This window comes from Epinephelus moara, chromosome 3 (assembly GCF_006386435.1).
Source record: "Epinephelus moara isolate mb chromosome 3, YSFRI_EMoa_1.0, whole genome shotgun sequence".
NCBI classification, from domain to species: domain Eukaryota; kingdom Metazoa; phylum Chordata; class Actinopteri; order Perciformes; family Serranidae; genus Epinephelus; species Epinephelus moara.
The window spans coordinates 30,201,507-30,216,818 of NC_065508.1; the positions used below are offsets into that span (position 1 = coordinate 30,201,507).

At 40.9% G+C, this 15,312-nt stretch overlaps 1 protein-coding gene across 2 annotated transcripts in view; it reads right to left on the bottom strand.

The window, feature by feature from the left end:
- The window catches only part of mcama (melanoma cell adhesion molecule a), an 87,196-nt gene extending 72,495 nt beyond the window's left edge, over nucleotides 1–14,701 (bottom strand). For both annotated transcript variants that reach the window (XM_050041451.1, XM_050041452.1), the window contains exon 1: nucleotides 14,557–14,701. In XM_050041451.1, coding sequence (XP_049897408.1) covers nucleotides 14,557–14,620 — 64 coding nt within the window. In that variant the 5' untranslated portion in view covers nucleotides 14,621–14,701. The remainder of the gene's footprint in view (nucleotides 1–14,556) is intronic.
- Nucleotides 14,702–15,312: the final 611 nt, after the last annotated feature.

Consider the following 15,312-nt stretch of genomic DNA (forward strand, 5'->3'; position numbering starts at 1 on the left):
CTTGTGCTAAAAACATTAGCATGTTATATTTGTGGGGAAAATGTGTCCAGATAAAGACAAGTGTTTGTCTGTGAATGATGCGAGTTATAGTGAAGCTGATTTGTGGACTTGTGTTTAAATTGTCTCTATTAAGCCATGTTTAATGTGTGTTTAGTGTGTGTTTATATAAATCCTGCTTTAGAGCCAGCAAAAATCTTTGAGCTGAGAGATGAGCAGGGAGATCTGGGCGCCGGGTAGACGGAGGGAAGTTTACCACAATTCATGTAGACATACTACCCACACTGTTATGGTACAAAGCTGGCTGAAAATCAGCATTGTATCCCTTTAAGAGAGGAATCACTAGTTTCTACATTATTTTTCACAGAATATACAGAAATGAAACTCACTACATGATCATCAGCTTTTATAAAAGGTAGAAGATAAAAACACCATTAGAGCCAAAAATGAGCTGTTCTGAAATCAGATTAGTTTTGTTTGGCATCCCGATTTCTTGTTCCTGCTGGTTTGGACACTCGAGAGGTACAGTCTTCCAGCCTCTTAGAAACGTTTTTGATAGGCCCTCCACGTGGGTGGTATGTTGTGTAGTGCCAGCTTTAAGTGCCAAAGCTTGATCAACATGACATCAACTTAAAGATTCTTATTAATGCTCACAAAGATCAGAGTAGCTGAAAATTAAACAGACTGAGGATGGCGGGATCCATCCCTCCGGCATCATATCACACATGTACTTAAGTTAATCCGAACCTTTATTTGCATATTACTCTTTCCTGTGGGCTGCTGCTCTTTCAGTCAGAACTGTTGACAACAACAAGAGCAAAGTAAATATTCCCAGGCTCTGTCCACTGCACTCAAAAAAGGAAAAACAGGCAAAGGAGGGGGCATGAGAGAGGTGTGTGAGGGGACATGGATGAGGGGGGGACAGGGCTCAGAAAAGGCGGGAAGGAGGCGAAGACCATTGTGGTGTACGATTTCCCTGTAATGTGAGCCCCTGCTTGTTGCCCCCACAGCAGAATGTGCCTTGTCCGATGGATTGGGCGTCAGGTGTGTGCAGCTGCTGCTTAAGCTCTGTTTGCAGACCAAAGAGGGAGAGAAGTGGGAAAAAAGGAGGAAGGAAAGGCTTCTCAATGAAGGCCATACTGGGTGTTTTTTGTCTCTCCCTCTGGCACTGATGGGACTGCTGCCAAGACTTGGATTGTGGCCCAAGAGAGTGCCATGTGTCCCACAGATGGGCCTTCTAAATATGAAGGGACGTCATGTACAGATGGCCAATTTTGCCTGAGCAGAGTTTAGAGACAAATGGCCAAATCTGCTCAAGACTGAAATACTACTAATGAATGTCTTATTTTAAAACAGAGAAAACAGGATTGTCTTATCGCGTACACACCCATAAATACAAGCATGGTTTCACATATGCACACATATATAGTATATTTGGCCTAACTAACGTTCGAGAAAAGATGTTCATGTAGTGAGGAAACAAACTAAATATGAAAACAGCCTTTAGATGATCCACTTGTCAAATAGATTTCTTCTTTGTTTATTACAGCAGGCCAGCATTGCAAAATCAAAAGAGATGTGACGGGCGTGACATGTAACACAACAGCGTCGGCCCCGACTGTGACGTATTGTGTTTCAGTGCTTTCTAAACAATGACATTAACATGGTGATAACAATCATTTCCCGTCTCTGTTATATGACGGCTAATCTCGTCCTCTGCTCTGAGGGTAAGGAGCTCATGGACCTCATTGACTTTTCATGTCAGCAAGGATATTTTAACTCTGGTTACCCACTCAGTCATTGAATCTATTCTCACCTTCAACATTTCATCCTGGTGAAACTCACTCACCACCAAACACAAAACAAAACTCTCCCTTATAACTAATCAGGCCAGTAAAATAACCAGCTCACCCCAAACACCCCTATCGCCCTGTTTCCACCAAACACTTTTGGTATGGTACCTTTGGAGCCAAAAGTAACCCTTCAGACATGGCACGTAGACCCTAGCCTTTCCACTACAAACAGTACTCTTAAATGTGGGCGGGTTGGTGTCACTCACTGCTCTGCACTCCTCTTCTTCTTTGAGTTAGTCGCTAACTGCTAACAGCTACTTTTTAAATCTCCCGTGGTGGGTCACACTAATAACATGTCGTCTCGACCGTGCTGCCCATGATGCCGTCCTGCTGGCCGTCCTGTTTATGCAGACGTCAGTTCAGCGCTGTTACTACCTCAAATGCTGGCTTAAAGGTGAGACAACTCTGTCCCCCCATTCCTCGATTGTACCTATTATACAGGACGACAAGGCAGCATAACAGTGTGAAACTCCACCAGTGCATACTCTTGTTCAGTGTAAAGGGCACTTTTGTGTCCGATCCAACCCTCGCTCGTCCACAGCTCCAACCTCTCCACCAAATATGGTCACTTCTGGCTTCGAAAACCAAGACGATCAAGATGCCAAACTTGAGGCTTCAAAATGAGAACCCACAAACCAATGGGTGACGTCACCATACGTCCATTGTTTTATACAGTCTATGGGTGTGCCATATAATTCACAATAATACTACTATGTTTGCACAATGACTAAAAACAGCAGCGAGACACAAGGCTGAAACTCAAGTTTGTATTAGTGGTTTGACATTAGAGAAACAGAGCAGAGGTACCATCTCATTACATACGCTGACATCTCATTACTAAATTGATCATGAGATGAGACACATCAGATCTGTCCGATTCAGCTGAGGTGACGATGACTGATTGATCACATCATATGCTCACAGTGTGGTAATTAATCAGCTGCATGCTTTCAGTGTGTGTGTTATTAATTCAAACTGCTGCATGGTTCCTGAATGCACCCTACAACGCTCTCTGTCAGGAATAGGTGTTAGGCTGTTTATGATCCTGCGCTGGCCAATTCAGATTCCACATGGTGCTGCTGAGTGGCAAAACTCCAAATGCACAGCCTGGAGCCAGTGGTGGAAAGTAACTGAGTACATTTACTAAAGTATAATTCTGAGGTACTTGGACTTCACTTGAGGAATTCAGTTTGATGTTTCTTTATACTTTTCACTCCCCTGCATTTATTCAGCAGCTCAAATGACTTCATACTATAAAGAAAAAGATTCTACAACCCTACAATGAGCACATAAAATACAATGCATTTTTATACATTAAATGAATTAAACTGACAGCATATAAAATGGGTAAAATATGCATTACCTACCTATATTTTTAAGTTTATACTTGCTTTTTGTACTCTATATAATACTTTAGTTACCCATCCCAGATTACTCACCCCAAAGACATGCAGTTTTGCATCTGTGCTGTTAATGCATCAGTGTTTTAAATAGTAACGTTTAAGTGAAAATGCAATAAGTACTTTCAAATTGAGGCATTGGTACTTTTAATAAAGTAAAAGATCTGGGGGCAGTTGCACAAAGCACCTTAAGTTTGCTCCTTAAGTATGACACCTAAGGCTTACATGAAATACGTTGGCAATAACTAACTGTAAGGACACCGTTGCCTAAAACCGCAGAGCAATCATTAACTGTAAAGGGGCGGGAGGAAAGTCGAGTGATCCAACCCCAGATGGTCACAATCATAAACATCATTTCTGATAAAACTGAAAACGCAAAATCAGTTGCTCATCATCAAACGTGTCCATCGGGTTCTCCCGGTCGTGGAATTTTTCTCATTTATCTCCATAAACTCAACCATGTTGTGGTTTAGATGGAGTCAGATGTACTTTATGTTTTTGTCCTTTGGTTCCTAAGGTTTTTTGTGCAACGGTTTAACAAATTTTAAACAATTAAAAAATATAAGACCAAGGAGAAGACTTGAGGATGCTTTACAACCGATTTCTTTCGAGGAAACTCCGACTTTAGGGGAAAATCTTAACTTAGGGTGCTTTGTGCAACCGGCCCTTCAATACTTCTTCCATCACTGCCTGGTGCCCATCGGACACTGGAGTCCTGTGTCTAAAATCGTGTCTTGTTGTATTTAAAATCTGGGTAAATCCACTCAAACACTGTGGGAGAGGTTCTCATTTCTAATTTCTCTATGAAAATCAGGTTTAAGAGTCAATTTAGGACATCTGGACAGACTAGTTGTCCATTTTACATGCTTCAAAATGTCTAGTACGGATATTATAGTCTAATGATATAATATGATGATATTATGGACTATCCAACCAGGGCACGTCTACAGTCATGATACTGCTTTTACAATACTGTATACAAACAATCAATCCAGTGCAAGGAGAGCAGCCAAATCCAATATTTAGGATTCAAAGGGGCTTTTAAAAAACAACCCTCTCAGCACTCTCCCAGTGCAACGAGAAAAAAACTGTGATGTGAACCCCTGCAGCACTTTTAAAAATAAATACAGAAAAAGTGTGGTGCTGGAGACATTGTTCATGTTGGTGATAAAAGTTTAGCACTCTGGCACGACTCCATGACGAGTTCTTCACCACTTGAGTGTACACGATGTTCCTCCGTCTCAGGAGTAATTTCCTACATTCCTCTTCTTGATTGAATTTGGTTAAAACAACCGACTCCAGCTCCCTAAAACAGGTCCCGTCTTCTCCAGGGCGGATTGTTCACTGTATAGATTTTTCACTCTGCTGAATGATGTGCTTTGAATAACACTCCAGTGAAGGATGTTCAGGGCAGTTCTTCAGCACAAGAGACATAGTCAATATGGGAGAAATTCCCTCCCAGAAGGCCAAGGATCAAACTACACAGGCAGCTGTTGGATAAAAAAATCCCTCTCGAACATCAGCCATCCACTGACTGCAGAGATACACTCCACATGCAAAGACCAGATCATTGAAACACTTCAATTCAGGCTTAAGGGAGGATGTCAGCTCTGCTCCTGCCAGCTAAACAGCTACAGCTTTGATTTTCTACAACATGTCTTGGATCTTCAGAGCGTGCACAGGCTTTTAACCAAAGACTGACACAACAAACACCAAACAACTGTGCTTTTAAGAATGAGGTAAATGCAACTAGTTTTTGCCAGTTTGAGTCAATTTGCTGCAGCTCAGACGCACAGTTAGCAGATTTAAGGAGATAAGATTCAACACTGTCGCAGAAATCAATGTCCTGTTTGAATAAGGGGCGGGAAAAATAATCGATTCATTTAAGTATTATCATTTGTCTTTATACATCTTTTAAATACGTTTTTAATTGAATTGATATAATTCAAAAGCAAAGGTAGAGAGAAGTTGCTGTTTTTATGGTGGTAATCCACAAGCAACATGACGACATATCTATTTTAAGAAAAACAAAGATGTAGCAAGGAAGTAGACAATAGCAGACCGTCCAAGGACCTTTAGCTGCTTGAGAAGCAACTTGAATTCAGCCAGCCCAGCACAAACTCTCTGTTGGACCAGCTAAATTTCTGTTGCTGCTGTTGCACAGATTAAACCCAGCCAGCTGAGAACCCTGATGTTGTCCGGGTGATGGGGTTTGTGCTGGCTGAATTCAAGCTGCTACTGAGCCCGCTATCCTCCCGGCAGTCTACAACCGGCGGGGAGGGCGGAGGGACAGCGGGGTGCACAAGCTAGCTTGCTAATTCTTGTCTGGTTTGTCGGGCTGCTCCTTGACATTTGGAGATTCAAATTGTCAGTAGGAGACCCCTCAGTTTTTTTCTCCCAACCTTATTGAGAAAATTCAATTCATTAGATCTACATAAAGGACACAAGAGGAAGAAGTGGCTTCACTTGTTAATAAAATTTAGAGGTAAATAACATTAATGTAAACCAGGTTATTTTCAGTAGCTACAAATTACAGATGTCCCCTGAATATCTCACATGCAGACTGTCTGTAGACGTTAGTTGACCAGTGTTTACTGAGCATCTCATATGCAGGCTACTGCCACCTGTACTGATAGACAATTGTTTTGTCCAGCGTTTGCACATTACAACCTGTTACAACAATGGCTTCTGTTTCAAAATCAAAGATCACTCACAGAAGAACGTAGCACTAGCAGAGTGCTAAATATTTTTTTTAAATTTCTGAACAATTCTCTGTCAAAATCAGCAAAGGGGGGCACACAGAAACAGCTGTTGAGGCATGTCATGTCAGCGTCACAGAGCGTTACCCCCACGTGGGGTAAACATGTGCAAAAAGAGTATATTTATTCCAACCACAACCAGACAATCAGATTGTTTACCTGGTTATTAGGCACTAATATTCCTCTTTGGAACGGATTATCAAAGGTTTACACCACCCTCTCAACCTCAATTAAAGTTCCTTAAGATCAGGTTAGTCTCTTCTGATTCAGGTGGTTACATGAGGCATTTTTATTCTGATTGTGCTTTTATTCTGATCACAAGTGGAATATCAGGATCATATCAATATCATGTAAACACACCTACTGGCTTACCTACATTAACTGTCCTTACTATTTTAACAGTCTAAAGCCAACATGGGACAAAGGATGTAAACCCTGGTCTCTAGTTTTTTGATCCATTTCTGTCCTGTCAGTGCAGCAGACACACGCTCACAACTGCTAATAATTAGTGAAAGTAAAGAAAAGAGGTAATTCAGTGGGATGCACAGTATTTGATTCTGCACCATGCTGACATACGTGTTAGTCGAATTAGCTTACATATGCTTAATGTTGAGGCGAGGCACCATTATAATGCCACAGGGATCAAACAGTGCACTCTCTTTAATGAAAACAATGAGCCAATACATTTGATTATATGGCTGTCATGCCTGGCTATCACTCAGGCAAATGCACTAATCCCACATGAACAACTGCAGCCAACAGCTGCACACTTCCTGCTACATCCAGACGAGCCCCGCAGCAGTGTGAAGGCATTCTCAGGCGCTCAGCCACAGAGACGGATGAAGACGAGGTCAGGGAGACCAGCCAGTATTTACACGAGGAGATCGACTCGCTGGGATAGCTTATGACTCATTTCTGGATACTTCACTACTTTTATTGCTACAAAAACACTTGTTCTTATCCGGCCTAGTGAATGATTAATGATACCTCAACACTGACAGCCAGATGAGAACTCCTCCTATATGCAATACATATATAAATATAATCTGATCAAAGTATCTGACCAAATGTCCATAATTCAGTTTGGGCTAATCTATGCAAACAACTTGATTTACAGCACAGTTTCAGCTCTGCAAATTCATTTTCATATTGAAATATATGTAGTTTCTTCTTAATGCAGTCTGACCTTGTGGTCAAAAATAATTAGAATATCTCAATTATATGATTGGCACTTTAAATAATTCAAATAATTCAATTAAACTAAATGCATCATTCTTGAAGTCTATGTAAACCACAATGAATAATGACCTGAAATACATCCCAAAACATTTATGTTGTAGAGCACCACACAGTTAAAGCATACTGTATAAAAATAAATTGGACAGTTAATATAATTTTTTGAGCTGCCCCCTAATAGCTGACCAAACGTTAGTTGACCAGAAAGGTCATTAGTCGGCAAGAGGTCATTGGTTGCTTTGTCGCAGGAAATAAAAAACTTGAAGCTCTATTAGGAGCTGTGTCTTGTCAAAATAAATCAAAACCTATATGACTGGACCATGTGTGACTTTAATTTGAAAGGACAGACACAGGAAGTGTCCACGCTCAGCAGTCAGACAGGAGTCAGGTTAATTTCCAGGGCTGGTACCTGCGGTTATTCCACAGGCTAGTTAATAACATGTCGGGCAGGAAATCCAAAGTGTGGGATCATTTTGAGAAGGTGAAGGACGAACCCAAGGTGATATGTAAACTCATCTTCATTGGTCGACTACAAACATGACGTATCATCTGAAACATGGAAGTAGCTACATGCCCATTAGCCCACAGCGTCATTAACAGGCGGCTCGCTCAGTGTGTGACGTGCACTTGTAGATAAAATATAGGCCTATATTAATGAAGGTTCATTAGTACGGTTTTGTATTTCTCTGTAATGTAGCACAGTGTTAACAATGTTACTGATACTATTCTTTCTCACACCTTCAACTCAAACCACCAAAATATATAATTTAATCATTACATTCATATCAGAAACATGCAGGAGACTAGTCGACTGATGGACCTAAATGACGACTATTGGTCAGCTAGGAAAATTCTTAATCAGAGGCAGCCGTAGTATCAATATAGAACTTCAGAATCATGCACTCACAGAGGAAGCATTGAGAAAACAAAACGAAAAGCAGTGCCAAACAGCAGAGCTAGCTATTGCCGTAAAGGGTTACACACACAAACATCACTGCACTATTCTCCCCATTACACGTCAGCGTACTATCAGAATGATGTTATTTTAAGGTAAAGTTGCACAATGTTACTGTAAAATATAAAAGGAGCCCAGGCTTACATCTTCAAATTGCTTGTTTTATTTAACAAACCGTGCAGAGATTTTCAACTGGTGATGAAATAAATCAGACAAGCAAGAAATTCTCACATTTCAGAGGTTGAAACAAGATGTGGTTTCACTTATTTGCTTGAAAAATGACTTGAATTGCAATCATTCATTTACTGTCAACCAACTGATAAATTACTGACTGATGATTTCTGCAGTAATTAACAACATATTACTTCATTAACGATTAACAACCTCCAGGTCACTTAATATCAGAGTTACAGCCCTTTGACTGTGTATCGATTCTACCAACAAGGACATTCTGAAAGACAAAGAAATTCCCACAGCGAAGTCCCCAAACACGACTTCACTTAGAATCAGAAAGCTCTCCATCAAGAGGGAAGTGAGTTGTCTCTTTGAGGCTTCACTGAACAAAAAGTGCTGGTTCATGATATCCCCTGGCTCTAAAAAAGCGTGGTCATCCATTAAGGAAAAGCTAATGAAATATCTTCACGAGAGAAACAATGCTTTGTTTCTGGGGGACACCACCGCTATTTAAAATTGTGTCAGTCCACACACCATTAAAATGTCAACCTACCCCCATATCATCTCACAACCAGTATATACATCAGTCACCGCCTGACGTAGCTGGCTTTATGAATCAGACAAAGGGAATTACCACCTCATGGTTGTATGCCTCTGCGCACCAGTTACAGTTTACATCCATGTCTGTGACAACATGAATGCTTCACACACACTTCCCCCCGACAGCACAAAAGATCTATACAATCAGCACAGTTTCAAGATTAGAGTCACCAATTCAGTATCTGACCAAATTTCTCCCCTTCTGTTCCTGAGATGTGATGTTGAGTAATGGCCAGGAAAGTGTTTAATGCAGAACATTATGATGTCACAGTGAAGCTGACCTTTGACCTTTTGGGTATAAAATATCATCACTTCATCATTTTATCCTATTTGATATTTGTGTGAAATTTTGTTCTGATTAGCTTATGAATTCTTGAGTTTTGGCCAAAAATATGTTTTGTGAGGTCACAGTGACCTTGTCCTTCGACCACAAAATTCTAACCAATTCATCATTAAATCCTAGCAGATATTTGTGCCAAATCTGAGTTAATGTCTTTAAAGCATTCTTGAGATATCATGTTTACAAGAATGAGACAGACACAAGGTCATAGTGACCCTGATCTTCGACCACCAAATTCTCTTCAGTTCATCAAGTGGACGTTTGTGCCAAATTTGAGGAAAGTCCCTCAAGCTGTTTTTGAGATTTCGTGTTCTCGAGAATGTGATAGAGAGGGTTGATGTGATCTTGACCTTTGACCACCAAACTCCAATCAGTTCATCATAAAGTCCAAGTGGACGTTTGTGTCAAATTTGAGGAAATTCTTTCAAGGCGTTCTTGAGATATCGTGTTCATGAGAATGAACAAGAATGACAGATGAGGTCACAGTGACCTTGACCTTTGACCTAAGACCACTTACATCTATTAAGTTCATTGTTGAGTCCAAGTGGACGTTTGTGCCAAATTTGAGTTAATGCCTTCAATGTGTTCTTGAGACATCACGTTCACGAAAATGAGACAGACAAGGTCACAGTGACCTTGACCTTTGACCACCAAAATCTAAGAAATTCACTATTGAGTCCAAGTTGAAAGTTGTGCTGAATTCTTAAAAAGAAATCCTGTAAGACATCCTTGAAATACTGCTTTCACGAGAATGGGACAAAGGACGGATGGACCACCTGTGAACAAAATGCCTCCTGCTGGTGCGACCCAAACTAACCATGTGTCTGTGTGTCTCTCGATGCTTTCTTGGCTTAACTCTCTCTCAGCCCCAAGCCCTTGTATTCCGACTGAATACGCAACTCTTTAATAATGCGTCACCAAAATATAGTTTTGTTTTTAAAAAAAGGTTCAATAATTTCCTAAAACAGCTGGTCACTGTGGTTTTCAACAAACAGGAGTAGGACTATTTTCTGCTGTGGATTAATACACATCTGATGACCTATAACAGCAGTAGGATGCTGGCCTTGTTTCATGGTAATAAAGAAACTTGTCACCCAGTACAACAGTGTGGCTCACTGTGTTTTTAATAGTTTGTGGATAATGATGGAGCTCTATGGTACAAAGGAAGACTCTGTATCAGGCTTCACACAGACAATACTTGTTAGTGGAACCAATTTGATGCTGATTTGGAGCGTTTAATGGGATTAACTGACAATAGGGACAATCTAGAATATCACCAACATTTAAAGGCAATTAGGCCATAAGCTGTAACTTCTCCCATGTGCCAATTGAGAACTCTGGGTGTAAACCAGGACTCTGATCCAGCCCAAAAAGGATCAGACCCAACCTTACATGAACCCCAGCCTGACCCATGGCAGTTTTGAGCCCGAGCCCGATTACAAACCCCAATTTCTACTTAAGAAAAAAAAATGTGCGGACGAGAACTGCCAGTTAAAAAAAAACACCCCAGTAACTTGGCAAATCCAACCCAATTCAAGACTGGGGGAACAACGAGAAATTACAGTCCCCCCTGGCCAAGCCTAAACCCTGCGGGTTGGGCAGAGAATCAGAGCTCAAGTTAGAATTCCTTCAAAGTTCATTTTTCAGGAGGTTTTCATTTGAAACAGTAAAAACACTAAATAAAGCAGTTTCACATAAAAAAATCTGTGTTCTTCAACAATGCTCGTCACAGAGTGGCTAGTAACTACAACGGCCAATTTTCGTAGTGGCCAAACAGTGGATTTCAACTGCTGGGTCCGTCACATGATGCCCTGCAGCCAAAAAAAACTTTTTCCCATTGACATATATGGCGAAAGAGACGTTTATAAATTAGCTGATTAATTTTTTTGAGTGTCACAAAATGACTCATTCCTTCCGATAACATTTGGAAAGTCTAGAAAAGCCACACGACTGAATAACTTTATCCTCATTCAAGGTAACGAAGCACTTAACCAGAGTAGCCGTAAGTATTTAGTGCGCTTGCTCTATGGGTAGCACAGTGTGGAAGCAAATCACTCGTCCCTCTTGGGTTAGCCCAAGTATCACTGCCCATATCACCTATTGCTGGTGTGGCAGTAGACATAATGTTCTAGGGTACCTCTGGATGAGTACTTGTACTAAGAACAGGCTGTTCTCATAAGGAATGCACCTAAATTCATACACATCCCACATATTTTGACAGTGTCCAATCACGTGACCAATGCGCTTATGAACAAGGAAGCAGTCTCGAGTCTCATAAGATGCAGGTTGGGGTGGTAGATAGGTCAGAAAAACATGAACCATCCCCCTAGACTGGAGACGCATGGATGTAACCGTGTGAGGTTCAAGTCATTTTAAGGTACTTCCTCACCATGTTTCTTTTCCTAAACCTAACCTCCATAACTTTATATTAATTACATAACTTTATGTTAAGGACATAACATTATTCGTGGGGCACCAATTCATAAGATATGATACGAACCGTTCTATGAGGATACACTGCAGTTAAAAACATCAAATCCTACTTACATGTCATTACAAATGTATCTGTATCGTTCTTGTATCAGACTGTGATTCATGCATCTGAATGCATTTTTAATTGCAAAGGACATTTTACACAACAAAAACCTCAAATGCACTGCAGGATAAAGCCTTGTTAGATTACAGAGCATGGATGAAGTAAGCACATGTCTACTTTCTGTTCTGTAAATGTCTGCTGCTGCTCTGATTTACTGCACAACCACACTGCTCGGACCACTTGGCCATTCCTGTAACACAACATGCCCATCATACTGATGAACACTGGGCTGTGGGATCAATACGGAGGTTGGTGTACTCTACATCAGCTAAGCAACATGTTAGAGTTTCTTGTCATAGTCAGGATGGGTTTATTTCCATGCAGGAGAGATGCTTTTAGCCACAAATTGTATTCGAGTAAGTGCCCTTCAAGGCCCATTAGGGAGGAGGTCAGTTTTGACAGAGCCTGGTTTGGAAGCTCTTCAGATGGCCGAGGTCTCTATCACCAACCAACAATCCTAATCCAAAAACAGACAGCTTTACTGTGTCTCCAGAGGAGGTAGAGGGGAGATGAGGATTAAATAGCGGTAAACCAATTAAGACAGGGCTGATGGGTAGAAAAACAGGGATTTAGGAGAAGAAGAGGTTTAAAGTCAGGACAGAGTGAGTGTTGTCCTGTTGTGAGATGCTACATGGAGATGGAGGAAGGTTTATGTTTTGTTGTCCGTAGGTAATCCATCAGCGAACATGACGTCTGCCTTAAAGAGTTTGCTTCCATGCTCATTACCACTAGATGGCACAAAATAGTGTTCACGAATGAGGATAACAGGTCTGAGTTAAGCAGAATGAAGTATAAGGTGCAAGAAACCCAAAATGTGATGTCCTCATGTGAGTCCAGAACTGAGTACATTTTACTACCTGTTTATTTATCACAAGTAATATAGTTATTGCGATATTCAATTATGTTATCAGATATTTTCCTCATACCCTGCAGCCCTAAATTGGATTTTGGGACTCTACGTCTGTCTAGGGGTGTGCCATATCATTTCGTTTACAATAATACCGAAATAATTTTTAATCTGATATGAAAAATTCATATTGTGGTACTTGCGATATTTCGACTTGTTAACATATTGATGTCATACTGTTACCCATGGCAACAACAAGCATGGCTGAAAACTAAATTATTACCGACTACGGGGTGGTTCCAAAAAAAAGAGCAGCTTCAGTAGTGTGGAATAAACTGTGGCGTCCTGAATGTTTTATGAACAGCCCCGGACTTCTCAGACTCTTTTAGCGACTTACCGCTCAGAGGGAACTCATTCAGCGGCTCCTCTGGCAGCAGCACAGCGTCTCTCCCTGTCCTCTGTCTGATTTTGTCCTAAACCTTTGGTAATGTTAACCTTCATGAAAAAACTGCATATATGTGAATGTGTGATAGTTGTGGGATCATAACAGCCTGTCACAGGTTACAGCGTCATGATTAGAGGAGAAATGGCAGAGCATAAAGATCCAGGTGGAAAAAAAACAACTCAATCATTTAGGATTTTACTAAAAGAAGGAAATCATCTGTTGATTTAAATATATAGATCCAAGGGGGCATTTTTTGTATTTGGGAGCTGTTTAAATGTGTAATTTGTGGTAGATTTTATTAATATTGTAACAGAATCTGAATCTCACTCTGAGTTACTGTTGTTGTTCACAAACTAAAGACATGAGAGATCATTTTTGTTTTGTTTTTGTGATACCTTTTTAGGACCATATCACCCACCCCTACTTGGCATCAATATGCTTCCATACTCATTACCACTAGATGGCACAAAAAAGGGTCCACGAACGAGGACAACAGGTCTAAGTTAAGAAGAATAAAGTATAAGGTGCAGGAAACCCAAAATGTGATGTCCACATATGAGGACGCAGTGTGCACATATGAGTTTGAACGTATCGTTATGATGATATTCAACAATGTTATTGCATAGTTTCCTCATACCCTGCAGCCCTAAATTGGATTTTGGGACCAAAAATGACATATGAGGATGTATCCTTGGACTTAAGGAAACTAGGATACACATTTTTCACTACCAAAGGACACCATAGGCTCACATCAGTGAAGAAATCAACCCCTGACATTTCTATTCAACTGATGAGAAACCTCACAAAGACTCTAAACTAAGCAGAGTTTGGTCCTGCGGTCTGTGGTTCTTCAGATGTTCACAGCAGTCTTGTTAAACCTTTAATAACTTACACAGACTCTGTGACACAAGCTTTTAAAAAAAAAACACCGTCACATGCAGATATAAGCTCACACATAGCGTCCAGCTCCGTGTTGGTGGGTCAACTGACCCGGTAATTACGCGGTAATTGATTACACCTTTAAATATTTAACGACTCGAGTGGAAACAAACGAAAATAAGGGATAAAAACAAAAAGTGTCAAATTCAACATGCGTCTATTCAACTGTATGTAAATAAGCCTTCAAATTCACTGCCGAAGCGAAAAGCAACTGATACACTTATATAATTAACCAAAAAGCACATTATCAATGAGAAACCGTGCGTCTGGTAAGTTAACCAAGAGAAAACCTTTGGAAATGTCACATTTGGTAGGAGCATCCAAGACTAGCCACACGCTGCGGTCCCATTCAAACTCAACGGGTCTCCTCCTTCACTAAAAACTTATTTAAAATATCGTGTTTTATTAAACTCACCGCTCCAGCTGAGGAGGCACATGTGGAGGAACAGCGGGAGAAACGTTGTTTGCAAGAGAGCCATGTTCTGCTGCTTTCTGTATCCAGTCCGAAATACTCTCTCAAGTGGTGCGTCGACGAGAAGTTGCAGGCAGCAGACCCGGAGGAGACTGAGGAGAGGAGGAGGCAGGAGGGAGGAGAGGAGGGAGGAGGGAGGAGAGGAGGGGAGGGAGCTCAATTAGAGTCTCAGTCTGGCGGGGTCCTCCTATTGTGAGGGCTTTATGTGTGTGGTAGAAGCAGCTTATCGGTGTTTTCTTCTGCTACAAACTCCTAATTCACACACAGATTTCTTCTGGGGCACAAAGTCCTCAAGGTCACGATAAGCAGCGCTACCTTATCACCCCTACACACCTTTGAGCCTGCATCACAGGGCCTGTTGGCTGAATTCACTTTAACTGGGACACTTATTCTGCATTTCCATGGTGGCTGACGGTGATAAATCCATTTACGCTTGAGCCTGAAATTTAATTTTTAAGTAGCGCACTGAATTTTGGGAAATGTGCTTATTTGCTCTTTAGATGAGATTGAAACCACTGTCATGATGTATCTGCAGCCAGCAGGCAGTTAGCATAGCTTAGCATTGGTGGAGAAACATTAAGATTCTTTGTAAAGTTACCAGAGGTCAAAGTCATTTTCAAGTCACAAGTAAGTCACAAGTCGATGCACTTAAAAAGTCAAGTCCCAAGCAGGATTGCATTGGTTTCCACCTTATTCCTA